The 16,220-nt window shown below is 40.4% G+C and overlaps 1 protein-coding gene across 1 annotated transcript in view; it reads right to left on the bottom strand.

The window, feature by feature from the left end:
* Positions 1 to 4,896: 4,896 nt before the first annotated feature.
* CSRNP3 (cysteine and serine rich nuclear protein 3) overlaps positions 4,897 to 16,220 on the bottom strand; it is a 75,999-nt gene continuing 64,675 nt past the window's right edge. Inside the window, exons 3-4 of the mRNA XM_042952824.1 lie at positions 8,343 to 8,639; positions 4,897 to 5,958 (exon numbers count right to left, since the gene is read on the bottom strand). Coding sequence (XP_042808758.1) covers positions 4,897 to 5,958; positions 8,343 to 8,639 — 1,359 coding nt within the window. The remainder of the gene's footprint in view (positions 5,959 to 8,342; positions 8,640 to 16,220) is intronic.

Here is a 16,220-nt window from a genome sequence, read left to right as displayed (position 1 = left end):
TAAATTAAGTCAATTAAATGCTTTAATGGTACAGAAAACATCTGTTGAGCAGTGGTATTTGTGCAAAGCTGTGGTATTTGGCTTAGGCATATGAGTTACTTGAGCACAAGTTAGCAGATCTCAGAAAGAATAATGTAATCAGAAGTTGCAAATTTGTGTTAGAACTAAGAGTGATTAAGGCTTTAAACTTCCCATGTTGGTTGTGGTAAGAATACATAGCTCTGGTTTCAAACTACAGTCAAGTCTTGCCTTTGAAAGCAAGAAGGTACTTCCCACTCAAGGTTGGTATTTTATACACTGACTACAGTAATGACTCTTCTGTGAGAGAATAAGGAACAGATGTCGTTTTTAGTCCTATCTGGAGAAATGGACGGCTTCATGGTACCTTTTTGAAAAGTAGTCTCTGACTTCTGAGAATGTCCACTTTCCACCTGCTGGCGATGGTTTTGTAACCCCAGCTACAAGTGAGGTGGGTTGAATGACCTCTCTTTTCTACAGGCTATACAAGGCAATACCTTTGGAATTTGGAACTATGGTTTTGCTAATTTTTTAAGCTGTATATAAATAGAAGTAAAAGTGATTGTGTTCCACATCATTGTCTCAAAGTTTTCCTGAAATGTTTCCTGGTTTATGTATGAGTCAACCAGCTCTTGAAACTATCTGGTAGGAGTTTGCTAGTATAAATTTAGTCTCACTTATAGAGACCTAACACCGAAGAAGCAATTAGCTGAAAATCTCTTTTTCATTCGATTCAGTTCTTCTAGCTGAGTCTATTTAATTCAGAAATTTCGGATAGGGGAAGAGGAAAAAAGATCATCCAGTGAGTTGCATTAATTTAGGAAAAAGAAGTATCCTTTTAGTTACAGTTTGCACACAATGAGACAAGAATTGATTTCACTTTTTCTAAGATCACATTATAAAAGCACACGTTAAAAGAATTACAGTGAGGCTTGATTATTTCATGCCACTCCTCTTCGTCATCATGATCTCTTAGAATGTGGAGTGTTTTACCGCCTCTTTTTACCACTTAGAACACTTCTTCTAACAGTCAGCATTCTATAAATATTTGTTGAAAGACAGAGTTGATACTTAGTAAATTCTAAGTATTAAGACCAAAGGATTATAAATTTGTGCAATATCAGAAGTTTGATCAAAGAGCCAATGATGTATCAAACTTCTAGGGAATAAATCATGATGTATTTTCCTGTTTAATGATAACCCAACCAGAATTTTGCCTACAAGTCACCTGTTAGAGTGCAAAAATATAAAGAACCACTTATCATCTCTTTGCTTCTTGATTGTTTTGTGGCCAATGTTTCTATAACTCCTAGTTTTTTTTTTTTTTTGGGGGGGGGAAGGGTTATTGCTGGGCCATATATGTTTGTGAAGATCTTATGACTCTAATAAATATTAATTTCACATTTCATATGTGGCTGGAGCACTGGGAAAATATAGTTTTATCACAAAGAAAAGACTGATTTTTGAAAAGTACCTATATTACCCAACTAACAAAAGACACGAACAAATTTTACTTATGTCTTAATAATCAAGGACTAAGAGATGGGGGGTGGGGAATTTAGGTTAATCCCTTTCAGTGATTCTTTCTCCCAAAGGAAACCTAGGATGACAAAGGAAAGGCAAGCTGCTCCAGCCACTTGATTTGCACATCAATCTGGCCAGGATTATAACTGGGATTTAAGCCCTAATAAAAAGTATAGGGCTGATGCTAAAACAACAGGACCAAAGCACGAAGCTTTGCCATTGGCAGGGAACAACTAAAAAGCTGTGTGTCAAAAAAAAAAAGACAATAATTTGGTTAGATATACTACGGGGGAAATACAACAGCTGAAGGTCAGGTGTCATTGTGTCTTAGTATAAAGATCTTAAGTATCCCAACTGGCTGCATCTAGCTTGATCCCCATTTTAAAAAGCTTAGAAAAAACGGCAGCGCTCTCCTGGCATGTGGGCAGTTTTTGTTGAATAGAAGGGCTATTAATGGAAAAAAAAAGTCAGATGGAACACTGTGCTCTCTCAGCTTTTCTGGGAAAGGAAGTAACAATGAAACGATTCCATCATTAGTATTATACGCAACTTTGACCCAACATTTTCAAACTATAGCTTTACAAATCATCCTCTTTTCTAGACCTTATTTTTAGATCATAAAACCCAATCAGATTCTAGGATGGGAAAAACATACAGCATTCATTACTGGCCATTGCCTAAAATCTCTCATTCTCCAGGGTGTGATATACATCTAGCGTGTGTTTGTGTGAGTGTGTGTATGTGCGTGTGTGCGTGTGCATTTGTGTTATAAGGGAGTGTTTTAATAGGTAATTTGTGTACGTAGTTTGTGGGAGATGTTTAGGGGTTAGGTTATACATATATGTGAATCTGGAATGGAATTCATGCTTGGAAGGTTAATCCTTCTGTGCACAGTGACTTTCAACCCCAATTGGAAAAAATAGGGAGAGAGCTCTGATTTTTTTATTTGTCCGTTTCAAGGTTAAGCATCCTTTTGGAAATGAAGCTACAAAACAGAGACCTAGCCAAACATAAGCAAGTAGGCGTCGACCTTCCAGTGAATATAAAGCTGGACTAAATTAAATATCTATCCTTTCAGAAACTGGACTGACATTCTACCCTTCACCTTTGCCCCACCCAGAGTCACTTTTTCCCCATTCTGCCACAGTCTGTGTTCCAAGAAGCTGACTGCTTCACGGGTAAATCCTTCAAGGGCTTGTAGGGTCCAGCAAATACAGCACGTGTGATTTTTTTTTTTCACATGCCTACATGAAGAACAATAGGCTTTTGTCATTTTTCTTTGGGCCGGTGCTCTTTAGATTGTATTGGTAAAAGAAACAATTTTGGAAATCAAGCACTAAAAAGTGTAACTTTGTAGACAACATGAGATACACTACCGAGATCGGAGCTAAACTCAAACTGATTAGCCCAAAGGGCTTATCATTCAAAAGGAACATCCCTGCCCTCATTACTGCTACTTCCGTAGGGACAAACCCAAAGTTCCTTTAATGTTAGTATGAACGGTTATAAATTTGGCCCTGTGGTGGGGGAGAGAAAGGGCAGGAGCCAACTGCACATTGGAAGAGCTACCAAGTAAACATGTTTTCCCCAAATCAAGTTTTAGTAGAAACTTTTCCATTGGAGGACTTTCTCTAGATCAAACATTTTTAAGTTCAATTAAATAAAATAGTAATTTTTAAGGAATCGAGATCTACAATATATTTATATCCCTATTTCTAAACATCTAAATCTAAAAGACATAAGAATTAGCGATGCAGTCACTGAATAGCAAGGCATGTCCACATTTCAAAGAGGCAGAAAATGTGAAACGGTGTAACAACAGAAGGTCAAAAATATGAAACGGATTTAGCATAGTCATATTGCATTGGGAAAAAAAAAGGTAGAACACACTATTTAGTTACCTAAATTAATGTACAGGAAAACGGGATCTTAGAAGTCCTCCGATGAACCAAGTGCAGATAATCTAAAGGTGGGGAGTGCATGTTTTATTTCTATCTGTCCCCTTTAATAAGAGAACGTGAGGTAATTAGGAAGTATTCAATGCATTCTGGACTGTTCTGCTAATTGTCCCAGGCAAGAGAAATCAAAATGCTTCAGAAAAGTAAGGCCTAGTTGAGTATTTGGGTAGAGGCCCCCCCCTTCAATCGGCTAGTCACTAAAAGGAAATCTCCTTACATACTCATCTTGTAGAGATGGATTGATCACGCTGTAGAAAAGGCTGGTTGCTGAGGATGTGTCTCTTCCATGTTTCCTCTGCCTCCTCTGCTTTTACCGAGTTAGGTCTTCAGAGTGGCGAAGGAAAATAGGTCATTTTCCCTTCGTAAAGTTATCATTGGATGATTCCTCTATATTAATTCTATGAACCTTATAATAGTTACAGATTAAAAAAATTTTTTTCTAAATTTTTCATCTCAAAGAGTTCTCAGTCCCCACCCCTCACAAGGTACCATGAAGGGGCACTAAAGTGCATTTTGATGTAGGGGAGTAGAGTTTAAAGGTGCTGTGTCCAAGCTAAGAACCAAGATGATGCTGTTTTAAAAAGAAAGGCAATTCCTTCCACCTCCATCTCTGGAGTCAACTGAGGGAGGGCAGTGAACTAGACCCTCACCAGAGGATTGTCCTAACTCTTAACTTTAGAGAAAACTGTGTAAGGACCTGCACATATAGACTCATTTATTTGTCCAAAATAGCAAAAATAGGCCTATTTCACCCTTAAGAAAGTATTTGCAAATCTGATCAGTCATGATCATAAAAACGTGAATGGATTCCAGATGCAATCCATGTGGGCATGCTCAGTGGTGCTAACTATGCATCTTCAGCTTAAAAGAACATGCTGCTGTTCATTTTCATCAAAACATGACTCCTAACTACCATAAATAAAATACACATGGAACGATTAACTCTTTTTCTTACAGTAATTACTTTTACATTAAAAAGTCACCGTCATCTTCAGATTTATCGAAAATTAGGACTCTAAATCTTATTATTTCCCAGTCTTAGTCAACAATCTTGCACAGGCCCGATAATCCAGAACTTGAAGCTCTGATCTACACAGCTTGGCAGGTTTCACACAGTTTGACAGGTAGGCAACTGTGAGATATGCTTTTTTTTTTTTTTTTTAATTAGCATTTTCTATCAAAACAGTCTGAAATCTTTTAAAATCCTCACAGAGACTGTATTTGTGCAACGCCACAGTCGTGTGGCCTGAAAGGAGAAAACAAAATACAGTCTGGAAGATTCACCACAGTCCGGGTTTTCTTGGTCCTCAGTTTAAACAACCATGGGCCCAGGAAATCCAATTAAATACAGTGCTTTTAAATAAGAGAAGAGTTGGTCCTAGAATAATTTACGCTACTAAACAGGGACGGTCTCCACCACGGGTGATTTGATGCACTCTTCGTGCAATCTGCTTTTCTCCGCCAGGCTCAAAGAACTTTCAGCGGGGTGCTCGGCAATGTGACTGTCACCATTCAGTGTAGAGACAAACCCTTCCTGGGAGGGGCCTTTCAAGTAGGAGTGAAATTCCACCTGCGGATGACTGGACCTGTGCTCGGGATACAAGCTACTGCAGGGCACGCCGCCGTCACTCTCCGCAGAGGAGCAGCACACGATGACCGAGGGGTTGGTGGCGGGGTAGTGGGAGGGGCCGTAGGCCTCTTCCGCTTGCCGGGCATAGTCCACAAATTGCTCCGGGGTCATGGTGTAAGGCACCAGCGACAGGGTACCGTTCTTAACAGGATCTCTTTCGGCATAGCTGTCGGAGATCTGGTTAGGAGTTCCTGGAATGTGGCTGTCTATTTGGTAATACAGGGTCGACGAGTTGGCATAAAAAGAAGCGTTTTTCGCGTGGCTCTCGTGAACCGCCGTGCCGTCGGAATAGCAGAGGACGGAAGGAAGAGGCACGACTTCCGCATGGGTCCCCAAGCCTTCCACGAAGCTGTCCCCCTTCTCGTCGTCATCGTCGTCGTCGTCGTCGTCCTCCTCCTCCTCTTCCTCCTCCTCCTCCTCCTCGTCTGACTCGCTGGGGGCCAAGCTCTGTGTGCTGGAGTCGGTGACGCCGCTGCAGAAGCTGCTGCCGTCCTCCTCCTCCTCCTCCTCCTCTCCCTGGCAGTCTAGTTCCTCGGCCGACTGCAGGTGCAGCACTGCGGCCTGGGGCTCGGTTTCAATCTCAAAGTTGTCCGCGATGGAATACTCTACGGAGTGCGCGACGGGGCCCATGGAGCTACTGGGAGCGCTTATCTCACCGTGGCAGCCGTTCAGCGCGGGGATTTGCTGCTCTCGGTTTTTCTCCAGTTCAAGTTTCATTATTGTGTGCAAAAAGTGAGTCCGGACACGGATAGGATTAAATTCAATTCTACCTGCTGTGTTACTACATCCTTCTTTAGTGCAGCCACATGGGAAAGACATTCGATCCACCTTGGAAGGAAGAACACAGATTAGCCCCACGGAACTCTTACAAGCCAAATAAAAATCCGGTACCTCCGGGCAACCCCTTCGAATCTGGGATTGCTTAATCCCACTTGTGCCGGAACCAATGACAATGAGACTGCAAAGAGACTTTGCAAAGGGGAAGTGAAGACTTCAAACGTAACAGTTAACCTACAGCTTTAAAACCTATATTCAAGATACAAATGTGCTATGGTTGTTTAAGTGTGGAGTTTTAGTTCATTGACCCAGCCCGTGCTTCCTTCTTTCTCCATTCTCCCCTCCCCTCCTCCCCTCCCTTCTCTCCATCCTTTTATTTTTGCTCCCATTTTTTCCAAGTCCATTCTTTCCCCCAAGCTCCCTTCACTTCTACTGCATGCCGGCTCACATGCCCAGTTTAAACTACACAAACTTACCCCCCTGCATCCCCACCTGCTATTTTTAATCATCTAAATTATATGACATTTTCCATACTAGCCATCCCCCCCTCCTCTTTTGCTTATTATAAAATGAACTCTTTTGCCTGCGGTGTCCAGATTGACACCACTTAGTATCATGCAGCCTGATAATTCATTCTCATTGGTTTTTCTTTTCATTTGTTTGGATCCTTGGTACATGGTGCACAAATGTGTACTGCAGGGCTGTGACAGTCACGCACATTTATGACTGTGACTAGTGGACCCGTGCATTTAGGTCCTGGATTTCCCCCACTCCTCCCCACTCCAGTAGACTATAAGCTTCTTGAGGGAAAGGGATGTTCATGTAATCAATATCCCAGAATGAGAGACACTGGACTCTGCCGCCTAAGTGTTTGCATTCAGTGAGCGTCACTGGACCGAACTCGGTCAGTCAGGTGATAGGCGGAGTCATCAGCAGTCCAAGGGCACTCCTAAGATATTACCAATTAACCTATATGCTGATCAGAGCACAGGCACCCAGAAGAATTTGCCCTGCTTGCCCCTTCTCCAGGTGCAGGGAATCTCCTTTACTACAGAGGAGAAGGCAGGCTCTAGCAGTCAACCTGGATTCAGTAAAAACTAGAGGCAGAGGTCAGAGCCAGATTCTATAGCTTTTTCTTACTCATGAATTTCTTCTCTATTAATCCACCTTAAGCAACTGTTTAGCTGATGACAACTATCCTCTCTTTTTGCCTGCCAGAGTGGCTGTTCTTATCAAAAAAGCCAAGTTTCCTCATAAAATAAAGACAACTAACTAATCATGGGGCATCAATGGTATAGATGTATGGGAACTTGAGAATCTAGTCCAGGGGTTGGTAAAGTCTTCTTTTGCATCTTTTCTTTTCTCTTCTTTCCTTTTCTTTTTTCTTTCCTTTCCTTTCCCTTTTCCTTTCCTTTCCTCTCCTCTCCTTTCCTTCCTTCCCTCCCTTCCCTTCTTCTTTCCCTCCTTTCTTCCTTTCCTTTTTTCCTTTCTTGCCTCCTTCCTTCCTTCCTTCTTTCCTCCCTCCCTCTTTCCTTCTTTTCTTCCTTCCTTCCTCTCTCTCCCATTCTTTCCCCCCTCCTTCCATTCTTTTCTTTCTCTTTCTTTCTTTCCTTTCCTTCCTTCCTACCTTCCTTCCTTCCTTTTCTTCTTTCTTTCTTTCTTCTCTTTCTTTCTCTCTCTCCCTCTTTCTTTCTTTCTCTTCCCCCTTTTTAATAAAGGGCGAGAATAAATTATCTTAGGCTTTGTTGGCCATAAAGTGTCTCTGGCAACTATTCACTGTTGCTGTAAAAACATGAAAACAGTCATGGACAACACCAAAACAAACAAAGAAACACAAAGTGACCAGGCTTCACTAAAATGTTACTTATACAAACAGGTGTGGCAGGCCCGATTTGGCCTGTGAACTATATAGTTTGCCAAACTCTGATCTAGTCCAGCCCTTTCACTTGGGACGAGGAAACCGAGCCCAGAAAGTTTACCTGACTTGGCAATTTCACAAAGCTGGCAAAAAGCAGAGCCAGGAGTAGAACTCCGTTTTCTTAAGTCCCAGTCTTGTAATTTTTCCACCAATGTATGCTGCCTCTCACCTACCACCATTTGATACCCCATAGTTGGATCAGAAAATACAAACTCAAATGTCAGAGATGTCATGATCAGAGTGCTTGCGAAAACCCACAATAAGCTTAGTGCAATAAATGAATCCAGGAGGAAATAATTCTGATCGACTTAGCTACGGTCGATCTCACATTGTGTTTTATACGTGTCAGCATCTTATGTATACCCATAAATGTCCCTGAATTAGTTTTTCTCCCTTGAACCATATGTCTTGCCTTGTCCCAAAGTTTTTTTCTATATGTGAGAAACTTCATTGTCTGTCACATGGGGGGTGGTGTATAATGTCCCATCTTTGGAGTCCTTGAAATCCAAGTCCTTACCTGGCACTTAATGCCTGCCAGGCTGCAGGTACACGTTTCTGGATCACAGAACACTCGGCAGTCACAGCCACAGTCCTCCCTCGATAGACGGATGGCGCGCAGCTCATGCTTTTCTTCCACATCAATCTTTTTCACCCCAGAGGCCCGCAGCAGTGCTCTCCGTTTTTTTGTTGGCAGGGGTTGTAGAAAGAAGTACTCATCTACCTCCGTGTTGTCTAAATCAATATCATCATCAGAAATGTCATCCACTGTAAGAGTGCTAGCTTCTTCAGATTCCACTGTGCCATTCTTGGTCATCTAGAAATACAAAGCAGCAAATAGACTTAGCATCGGCAGGGGCTCAACTCCCTACTTTTACACTTGATAAGAATAAAACTATTATAATTCTTTTAATGTTTACCTATTTTTGAGAGACATAGAGTGTGAGCAGCAGAAGGGGCAGAGAGGGAGACACAGAATAAGAAGCAGGCTCCAGGCTCTGAGCTGTCAGCACAGAGCCCGAGGCAGGGTTCAAGCCCACGAACCATGAGATCATGACCTGAGCCGAAGTCGGACGCTTAACTGACTGAGCCACCCAGGTGCCCCAAGAATAAAACTAGTATAAAACATCATGTCTCCGTAATCCATAAATGTTTGTGGGTCATATTATTTCCTTTTATTTTTCTCTTTAGAGAAGTCACAGGAAAGAAAAAGGAAGACATCCAAATGATAGGCTTTTAAATGTACTGGTAACAGAAGACTTAATTGGAACTTTTAACCTCCTAATGTAAGGAGCTATAGTTGTTAGAGTTTTTAGCCAGTACGATGTGAAAAAGACCAAAGGTTACAGAGGCTCATCAGTGAAAGCTATCTTTAGACTCGGTTCGTGATGGACAGCTCTGATGGTGGAATAAATGTGTCCTTGTTCAGAGGTGATAGCATCTTAGTGGAAGCCACTGCCACCTAAATCAGCAAACGTGTCCTTGAAATAACGACTCTGTCTTTTGGGCACCAGCAAAACCATGAACTAGGAAATAACATTGTGCTGCACTGTGCTATTGGGATTCCAAACATGGTCACTCTACAGAACATTCCAAGAATGAGGGCTTGATATGAAGTCATCAGTCAGGTCAGCATGCTATCCAAAAGACAAGGAGCAGAGGGCAGTGCCGGCAGGCTCTCGCCAATGGGCAACTGAAACAATAAACTTGGCCCTCAAAGGAGTTCATGTGAACCCATGCCCAAAGCAATACCTTCTGCATCATAGCTCATGTGGACAGCTATGTCTCTTATACCCATAACTATTCTGCTTCTATTAATATGTCCGTTCTAAATGAATTTCATCCATCAGTAAACCCTGAATCAGTATTTCACTTCTCACTGTTATATCAGCACACTGAGATTCCTTCATAAAGAAGCACTTAGAAACAGACGTTTTTCTCTGAATAGGAGCAAGAAACATATCCTGAGAAACAGCACAGGAATAAATGTAGAAGCTCTGTAAGGGCTTATTTTAAATATAGAGGCTATTTTGATTCTTTAATTTTTAAATTTGTTACTTCATAAACTTCATTAATTGTAATCATCACCATGCTATTCTTTATCTTAACAACAGTTCATTTATTACACAGTTAAAATACTCTGGTGACATCAGACATCATTCTCTTGTCTTCATAGGAAAAATTCCAACGTTTAGATAAAAATATTTATTATTGACCAAAAATCACAAACCGGAAAACTCTGAATACAATAAAACATTGGTTTGTGAGCATAATTCATTCCGGAAACATGCTTATAATACAAAGCACTTGATAACAAAGCGAACTTCAAGAACCACTGGCTCAGGTGTGGTCATGTGATGTCCAGCGTCACGTACTATTCGTATTGCAAGACATGCCTCATTCATCAAGTTAAGATTTATTAAAAACGTCTGCTCGTCTTGCACAACATTTGTAGAACAAGTTACTCTAAAACAGGTAGAAGACTGGTCTTTGCCCTCAAGAAGAGGAAACAACCCAGTAGCAAGTAGGTATTAAAGTCTATTACAGTGGGTCTCTAAACTGCGTTTTTAAAAGCCACTAATTATATTTTTCTGAATAATTCAGAGCTTAAATCTGTGTTCTTGCAAAGATGGGCCTCCCCCTTTATTGGGTTTTGTTTCTCAGTGTGATCTGCAATGCATTTCCTTTGTTGGCATTTCTTTATGTGTGTCTTGGTTAAGCTGTTTCCATGTTTCTGTAATGTGCTGTACTAGGATGTTACTCTGACTGATTGCTATTATCATTTTTGTTAATTCTTATTTGCTAACAGAAACAGCTTTCTTCTGTGAAGATCTGATTTTTCTAGGAGATTCAAATGCGTAATTACCTAGCACATACTCAATCTTCTGTGATAGGTAAAGCTGTATTAACAAACAAGAGGCATTACTTTTCCCATCTTGTCACCTTGTGTCATTTAGATTTGTTTTCACTAATTCTTGGCCTATATGAACCTTATCAAGATTTGACTCCACAGCCCATGGAGAACACCCAGGACTTGGTTAACGTGACTCATTTAATATTTCCTTCCTATTTAATCTCTGTGTTCTTAAATTATGCTCCCTTGTGTAAGTGGTTAACATCAAAAAATAATGAAAACACTTTCATTTTATATCAACAGAGTTTGATTTTTTAAAAATATAAATGGCTGCTAACATATCAATGAAAACTGTTCGGGGAACATGAATTACCAGTTGGAATCTAAAAATTTTAAAAAATCAAACTATAGATGATGATTATTCCAAATAGAAGTGCTCTTAGAAATATGATCTGTGTCTCTTATTCCTATATATTTAAACTACAATAAAGAATTTCATTTCAAGATAAAAATTCAATTAAGAATCTAAAACCTCTTCACACAGAGCTACATACTGTTTTCACTTTTGTTGAGGAACCCACAGGGGCCCTAATCCAGATTTCAAAATATCATTTTTTTTATTAAATTTTTTTTTTCTTAATGTTTATTTACTTTTAAGAGAGAGAAAGACAAAGTATGAGCAGGGGAGGGGCAGAGAGAGAGGGAGACACAGAATCCGAAGCAGGCTCCAGGCTCCAAGCTGTCAGCACAGTGCCGGACGCGGGGCTCGAACTCAAGGACTGTGCGATCATGACCTGAGTCAAAGCCGGACGCTTAACTGACTGAGCCACCCAGGCGTCCCTCAAAGTATCATTTTAATGTTGAAGTGATCTGGCAAGGTTTTCTCCTCACCTCCCCACTGTCATCTCTGCCATTTCTCTTTAAAAATTTTTAATGTTTATTTATTTTTGAGAGAGAGAGGAAGAGAGACAGAGTGTGAGTGGGGGACGGGCAGAGAGAGAGAGGGAGACACAGAATCTGAAGCAGGCTCCAGGTTCTGAGCTGTCAGCACAGAGCCCAACGTGGGGCTCGAACTCACAAACTGTAAGATCATGACCTGGGCCAAACTTGGATGCTTAACCAACTGAGCCAGCCAGGTGCCCATCTCTGCCATTTCTTTTTTTTTTTTTAATTTAAAAAAAAATTTTTTTTAACGTTTATTTATTTTTGAGACAGAGAGAGACACAGCATGAACGGGGGAGGGGCAGAGAGAGAGGGAGACACAGAATCGGAAGCAGGCTCCAGGCTCTGAGCCATCAGCCCAGAGCCCGATGCGGGGCTCGAACTCGCGGACCGCGAGATTGTGACCTGAGCTGAAGTCGGACGCTTAAACGACTGAGCCACCCAGGCGCTCCCCATCTCTGCCATTTCTAATGAAGGTTGGAAATACTCAAGTTCATCCTAGTCAGTTGCCTTCTCTCCCCTTCCTCACAGTTTCTGGTGTGGTATGTAGTCATTGAGAGACACTCTGCTTCCCCAGCCCCTCTTGCACTCTTATTCATTTGCTCCTTTAAAACCCAGGCCAAACCTACTGAGTTTAAATGCTCTTTAAAATCCATATATTACAGTGGCACTGGGGTGGCTCAATCAGTTAAGTGACTGACTCTTGATTTCAGCTCAGGGCATGATGTCATGGTTCGTGAGGTTGGGCCCCATGTTGGGCGCATGTGAACAGCACAGAGCCTGCTTGGGATTCTCTCTCTTCCTCTCTCTCTGTCCCTCCCCCACTTGTGCTTGCTCGCTCACTCTCTCTCTCAAAATGAATAAATAAACTTAAAAAAAAAACGAATAAATTCTGGAGATATAATGTACAGCATGATGACTGTGGCTCACAAAACTGTGCTACACACTTGAAAGTTGCTGAGAGTACATTTTAAATGTTCCCATCATGAAAAAGAAATGGTAATTATGTGATATGATGGAAATATCAGTTAATGCTGATTGAACAGCATTGTTCATTGAAACTATTGAACAACAATAGCTTCAAAGGTGTGAGATGGGACAGAGCATGGTCCTTTTATTGGCCTGCAAATTATCCAGATGAGCGAATTTGTACAGGATCACTTCCTGTCTTGGTCCATAAGCAAAGAACAAAAAGTAAATAAACTGTAGGCATCTAGAGAATAGCTCCTGTATTCTGGCTTTGTCACTTTACAGGTGATAAGTAAGACTTAACTCATGATTCGATTAAATGATCTTTACCTTATTTTAGATTTATCCTACATTTGTGTGCATTTTTTTGTATGATATTAGAAGAATCTCAAGGCCAAGGACTTGGGTGTGTGAGTGTGTGTTTGCTTGCTTTGTTCCAAGAATGATAATTAAAATGAGACTTAAATCTTGAGTCACCATGTAACTTGTCCAGACTTATTCTACAATTGTAAGGACTATAACTTTCTTTAAAGAGACAGAATTTAAACATATCAATTTTACAAAGCTGTCTGATTTGTACTGATAAATATGAACAAATAGTTCGCAAAGCCCAGTAGAGTAAAACCCTTGCCCATCTAAATACACATACAGGATGGGATACATAACTGTCAGAATCAGTGGAATGATTCTCAGACTGCTTTAGGTCAAGTATAGGAAAAGGGGGGCTCAAGTGAAAGTCAGCATTCAATTCCCTACCTTTTTTTTTGTCATGTCATGTAGTGAATGAATTCCACCATAAATTCCAATGAGATGAAACTTTGGGTGGATTAAGTTCCTGAAAAAACTAATTCAATGCAAAGTGAATATGGAGAGGGAAATAGTACTGAAAATGTGGATTGACTTAAATGCTAAAAACAAAACAAAACCCCACAAAAATGAAAACACTTCCTTTTCGCAGTCAAAAGGTACTTTTAGTAAGAAAGAGTTATTACAAAGTTATTAACACATGTAAAAATGACAGTGGAAAGAAATAAGGTGAAAAAAAATTCAATTCCATAAACACTGATTACTGCCTATTATAGTGATGATAATGATGTTGAGTATGACCAACACAACCATATAATGAAAACCAGTCATTGGGCTCCATACTTTATATAGATTATCTCACCTAATTTGTACAACAATTTTATGAAGTATTTTTTTTTTAATAGTTGAGAAAGCTGAAGCCTTGAGAAGATAATTTGACAGAGTCTAGCTTATTAGTGATTGTATTGAGAATCAAACTCAGGTCTATTTGACCTCAAAGGAAAAGCCAGGCTTTCAAGACAGTTTAGAGTAAACATTCTTCGAGGAATAGTGAAATCTTATACAGAAGGGAAAAAAAGATATGGTTGCAGCCACATTCCAAGAGCCGGTCTCAGTGCTGTGGCATAGCAGACGAAAGAGCAGTACAAGCTTCCTTAGATTTAGCTCATTCAGAAATGAAAAATATGATTCAGACACAGAGAATAAGAGCTCGGAAAAGAAGAAAACAGGAAACAAGCTGAAACTATAGCATTTCTTTTGGGTACCTATTTTGTGAGCATGTGGTGGTGGACTTTCTTTTCTTTTTTCAAGTTTATTTATTCATTTCGAGAGAGACAGAGCAAGCAGGAGAGGGGCAGAGAGAGAGGGAGAGGGAGAATCCCAAGCAGGCTCCACACTGCCAGCACGGAACCTGACACAGGGCTTGAACTCATGAAATGTGAGATCATGACCTGGGCCCAAACCGAGTCAGATGCTTAACCAACTGAGCTAACCAGCCCCTGCCCCTTAGTGGTAGACTTTCTAATGGAAATGCCAGCAGAAGCAGCTAACATATCAGTCTTGATTATCTCAGCTGACTTTTAATTCATTAACTCTGGCCTGAATTTAATCAGCATAGTATGCTGCCCAATTTTGTATTAATATATTATTTTTGGTGATTAGTTTCATGTGTATCTCCCCCATCACAATGTGCACACAATGAGAGAGACCAAGTCTGTCTTGTTCACCACTGTACCCCAAGCACTTTGTTAACTGCAGTTCCACGGTAATTGATAAAGAAATATTTTTGAATGAATGAATGAATGAATGCTTAATCATTATGCTACACTGCCAGCCATTGTACTAGGTGTCAGGATTTACAGATGTATGAGAGTTCTGCCATCTAGAGCTTCCAGCCTGGTGGAGAGATGATCATCCAATAAATAAGATACAGTGTGGGAAGGGCAACAAAATACATGTGCAAGTTACAGAAGTAGCAGGGAGGAGGAAATGATAGACAACTAAAAGGAAAGGTAGATACAAAGGCACAAAGAAGAATTATTTAGCTCCTATTCTGATTCCATAGTCTCTATCAAGGAGAAGACCTTCAAACCAGAAGGGAGATCAGATATGTTAGCAAGGATTTAACATATAAAAAAGAGATGGGGGGGCTCCTGGGTGGCTCAGTTGGTTGAGTATCTGAATCTTGGTTTTCAGCTCAGGTCATGATCCCAGGGTTGTGGGATTGAGCCCCACATAGGGCTCTCTGCTGAGAATGGAACCTGCTTAAGATTCTCTCTCTTCCTCTGCCCTTCTCCTCTGCTCATGCTTTCTCCCTCTCTCTAAAATAAAATAAATAAAATAAAATAAAATAAAATAAGAGAAGGGGGGACAGTGAGATAGTACTCAGCTGTTTTATGTAAGCATGCCCAGGTCCAGGCCATTCATGCTATGGAGCAATGAAAAAGCTTAAAGCTATGGTTGCTCAGTCTAATATGTGTGAAGAGCTATGGGGAAAGGAAACAAAAGATGATCAAAATGGGAGTGAATTGTTTAAAAAAAAGCTAATTCTAGGTAATATTCTAGAAAGGATTATTTAAACAGATGGTTTCTGTACATCTGAAGAAAAAGAGCAGTGCAGTGACTACTAGAGTCATCGCTTGGGTTCACTAACGAGAGAATGTCCATTTGTCAAATTAAACTCCATTCAAAATCTCAAGCTATAAAATAGATGAAAGCTGGAGTGAGATACAGAGTCCTGACCCCATGGAACCCAACTGGAATACCACTGATCTCGTTTTGAGTTTCTTGGACAAAGTTTTTTATGTTCTACACATGGAAGGACAAAATGTGAACTCATTAATAAGAGTATGGTTAGATACATGAATTTTTAGTTATCTGAGAAGTTGAAAATGTCTCTAATAACAGTTATGCTTAGCTCTTTTGGACACCAGTGAGGCTGGGAATGAGGGATGTGCCACATATACCAACAAGTTTCAGGTGGAGTTCATTGTGGCATGAAGGGGAAACTCCCTCCTTTCCTCTTGAGGATCACTACTCTGAGAGAATACCCTGAACTGGACTTTGTCTTGTTAAATATAATTTTTAAGTCATACCTTTTTTTAATTTTATTTTTTATTTTTTAAAATTTACATCCAAATTAGTTAGCATATAGTGAAACAATGATTTCAGGAGTAGATTCCTTAATGCCCTTTACCCATTTAGCCTATGCTGCCTCCCACAACTCCTCCCATAACCCTCAGTTTGTTCTCCATATTTATGAGTCTCTTACGCTTTGTCCCCCTCCCTGTTTTCATATTATTTTTGTTTCCCTTCCCTTATGTTCAT

The sequence above is a fragment of the Panthera leo genome, chromosome C1 (assembly GCF_018350215.1).
Source record: "Panthera leo isolate Ple1 chromosome C1, P.leo_Ple1_pat1.1, whole genome shotgun sequence".
Classification (NCBI taxonomy): domain Eukaryota; kingdom Metazoa; phylum Chordata; class Mammalia; order Carnivora; family Felidae; genus Panthera; species Panthera leo.
Note: the sequence above shows the minus strand (reverse complement) of the source record. Positions and strands in the feature narration are given on the sequence as shown.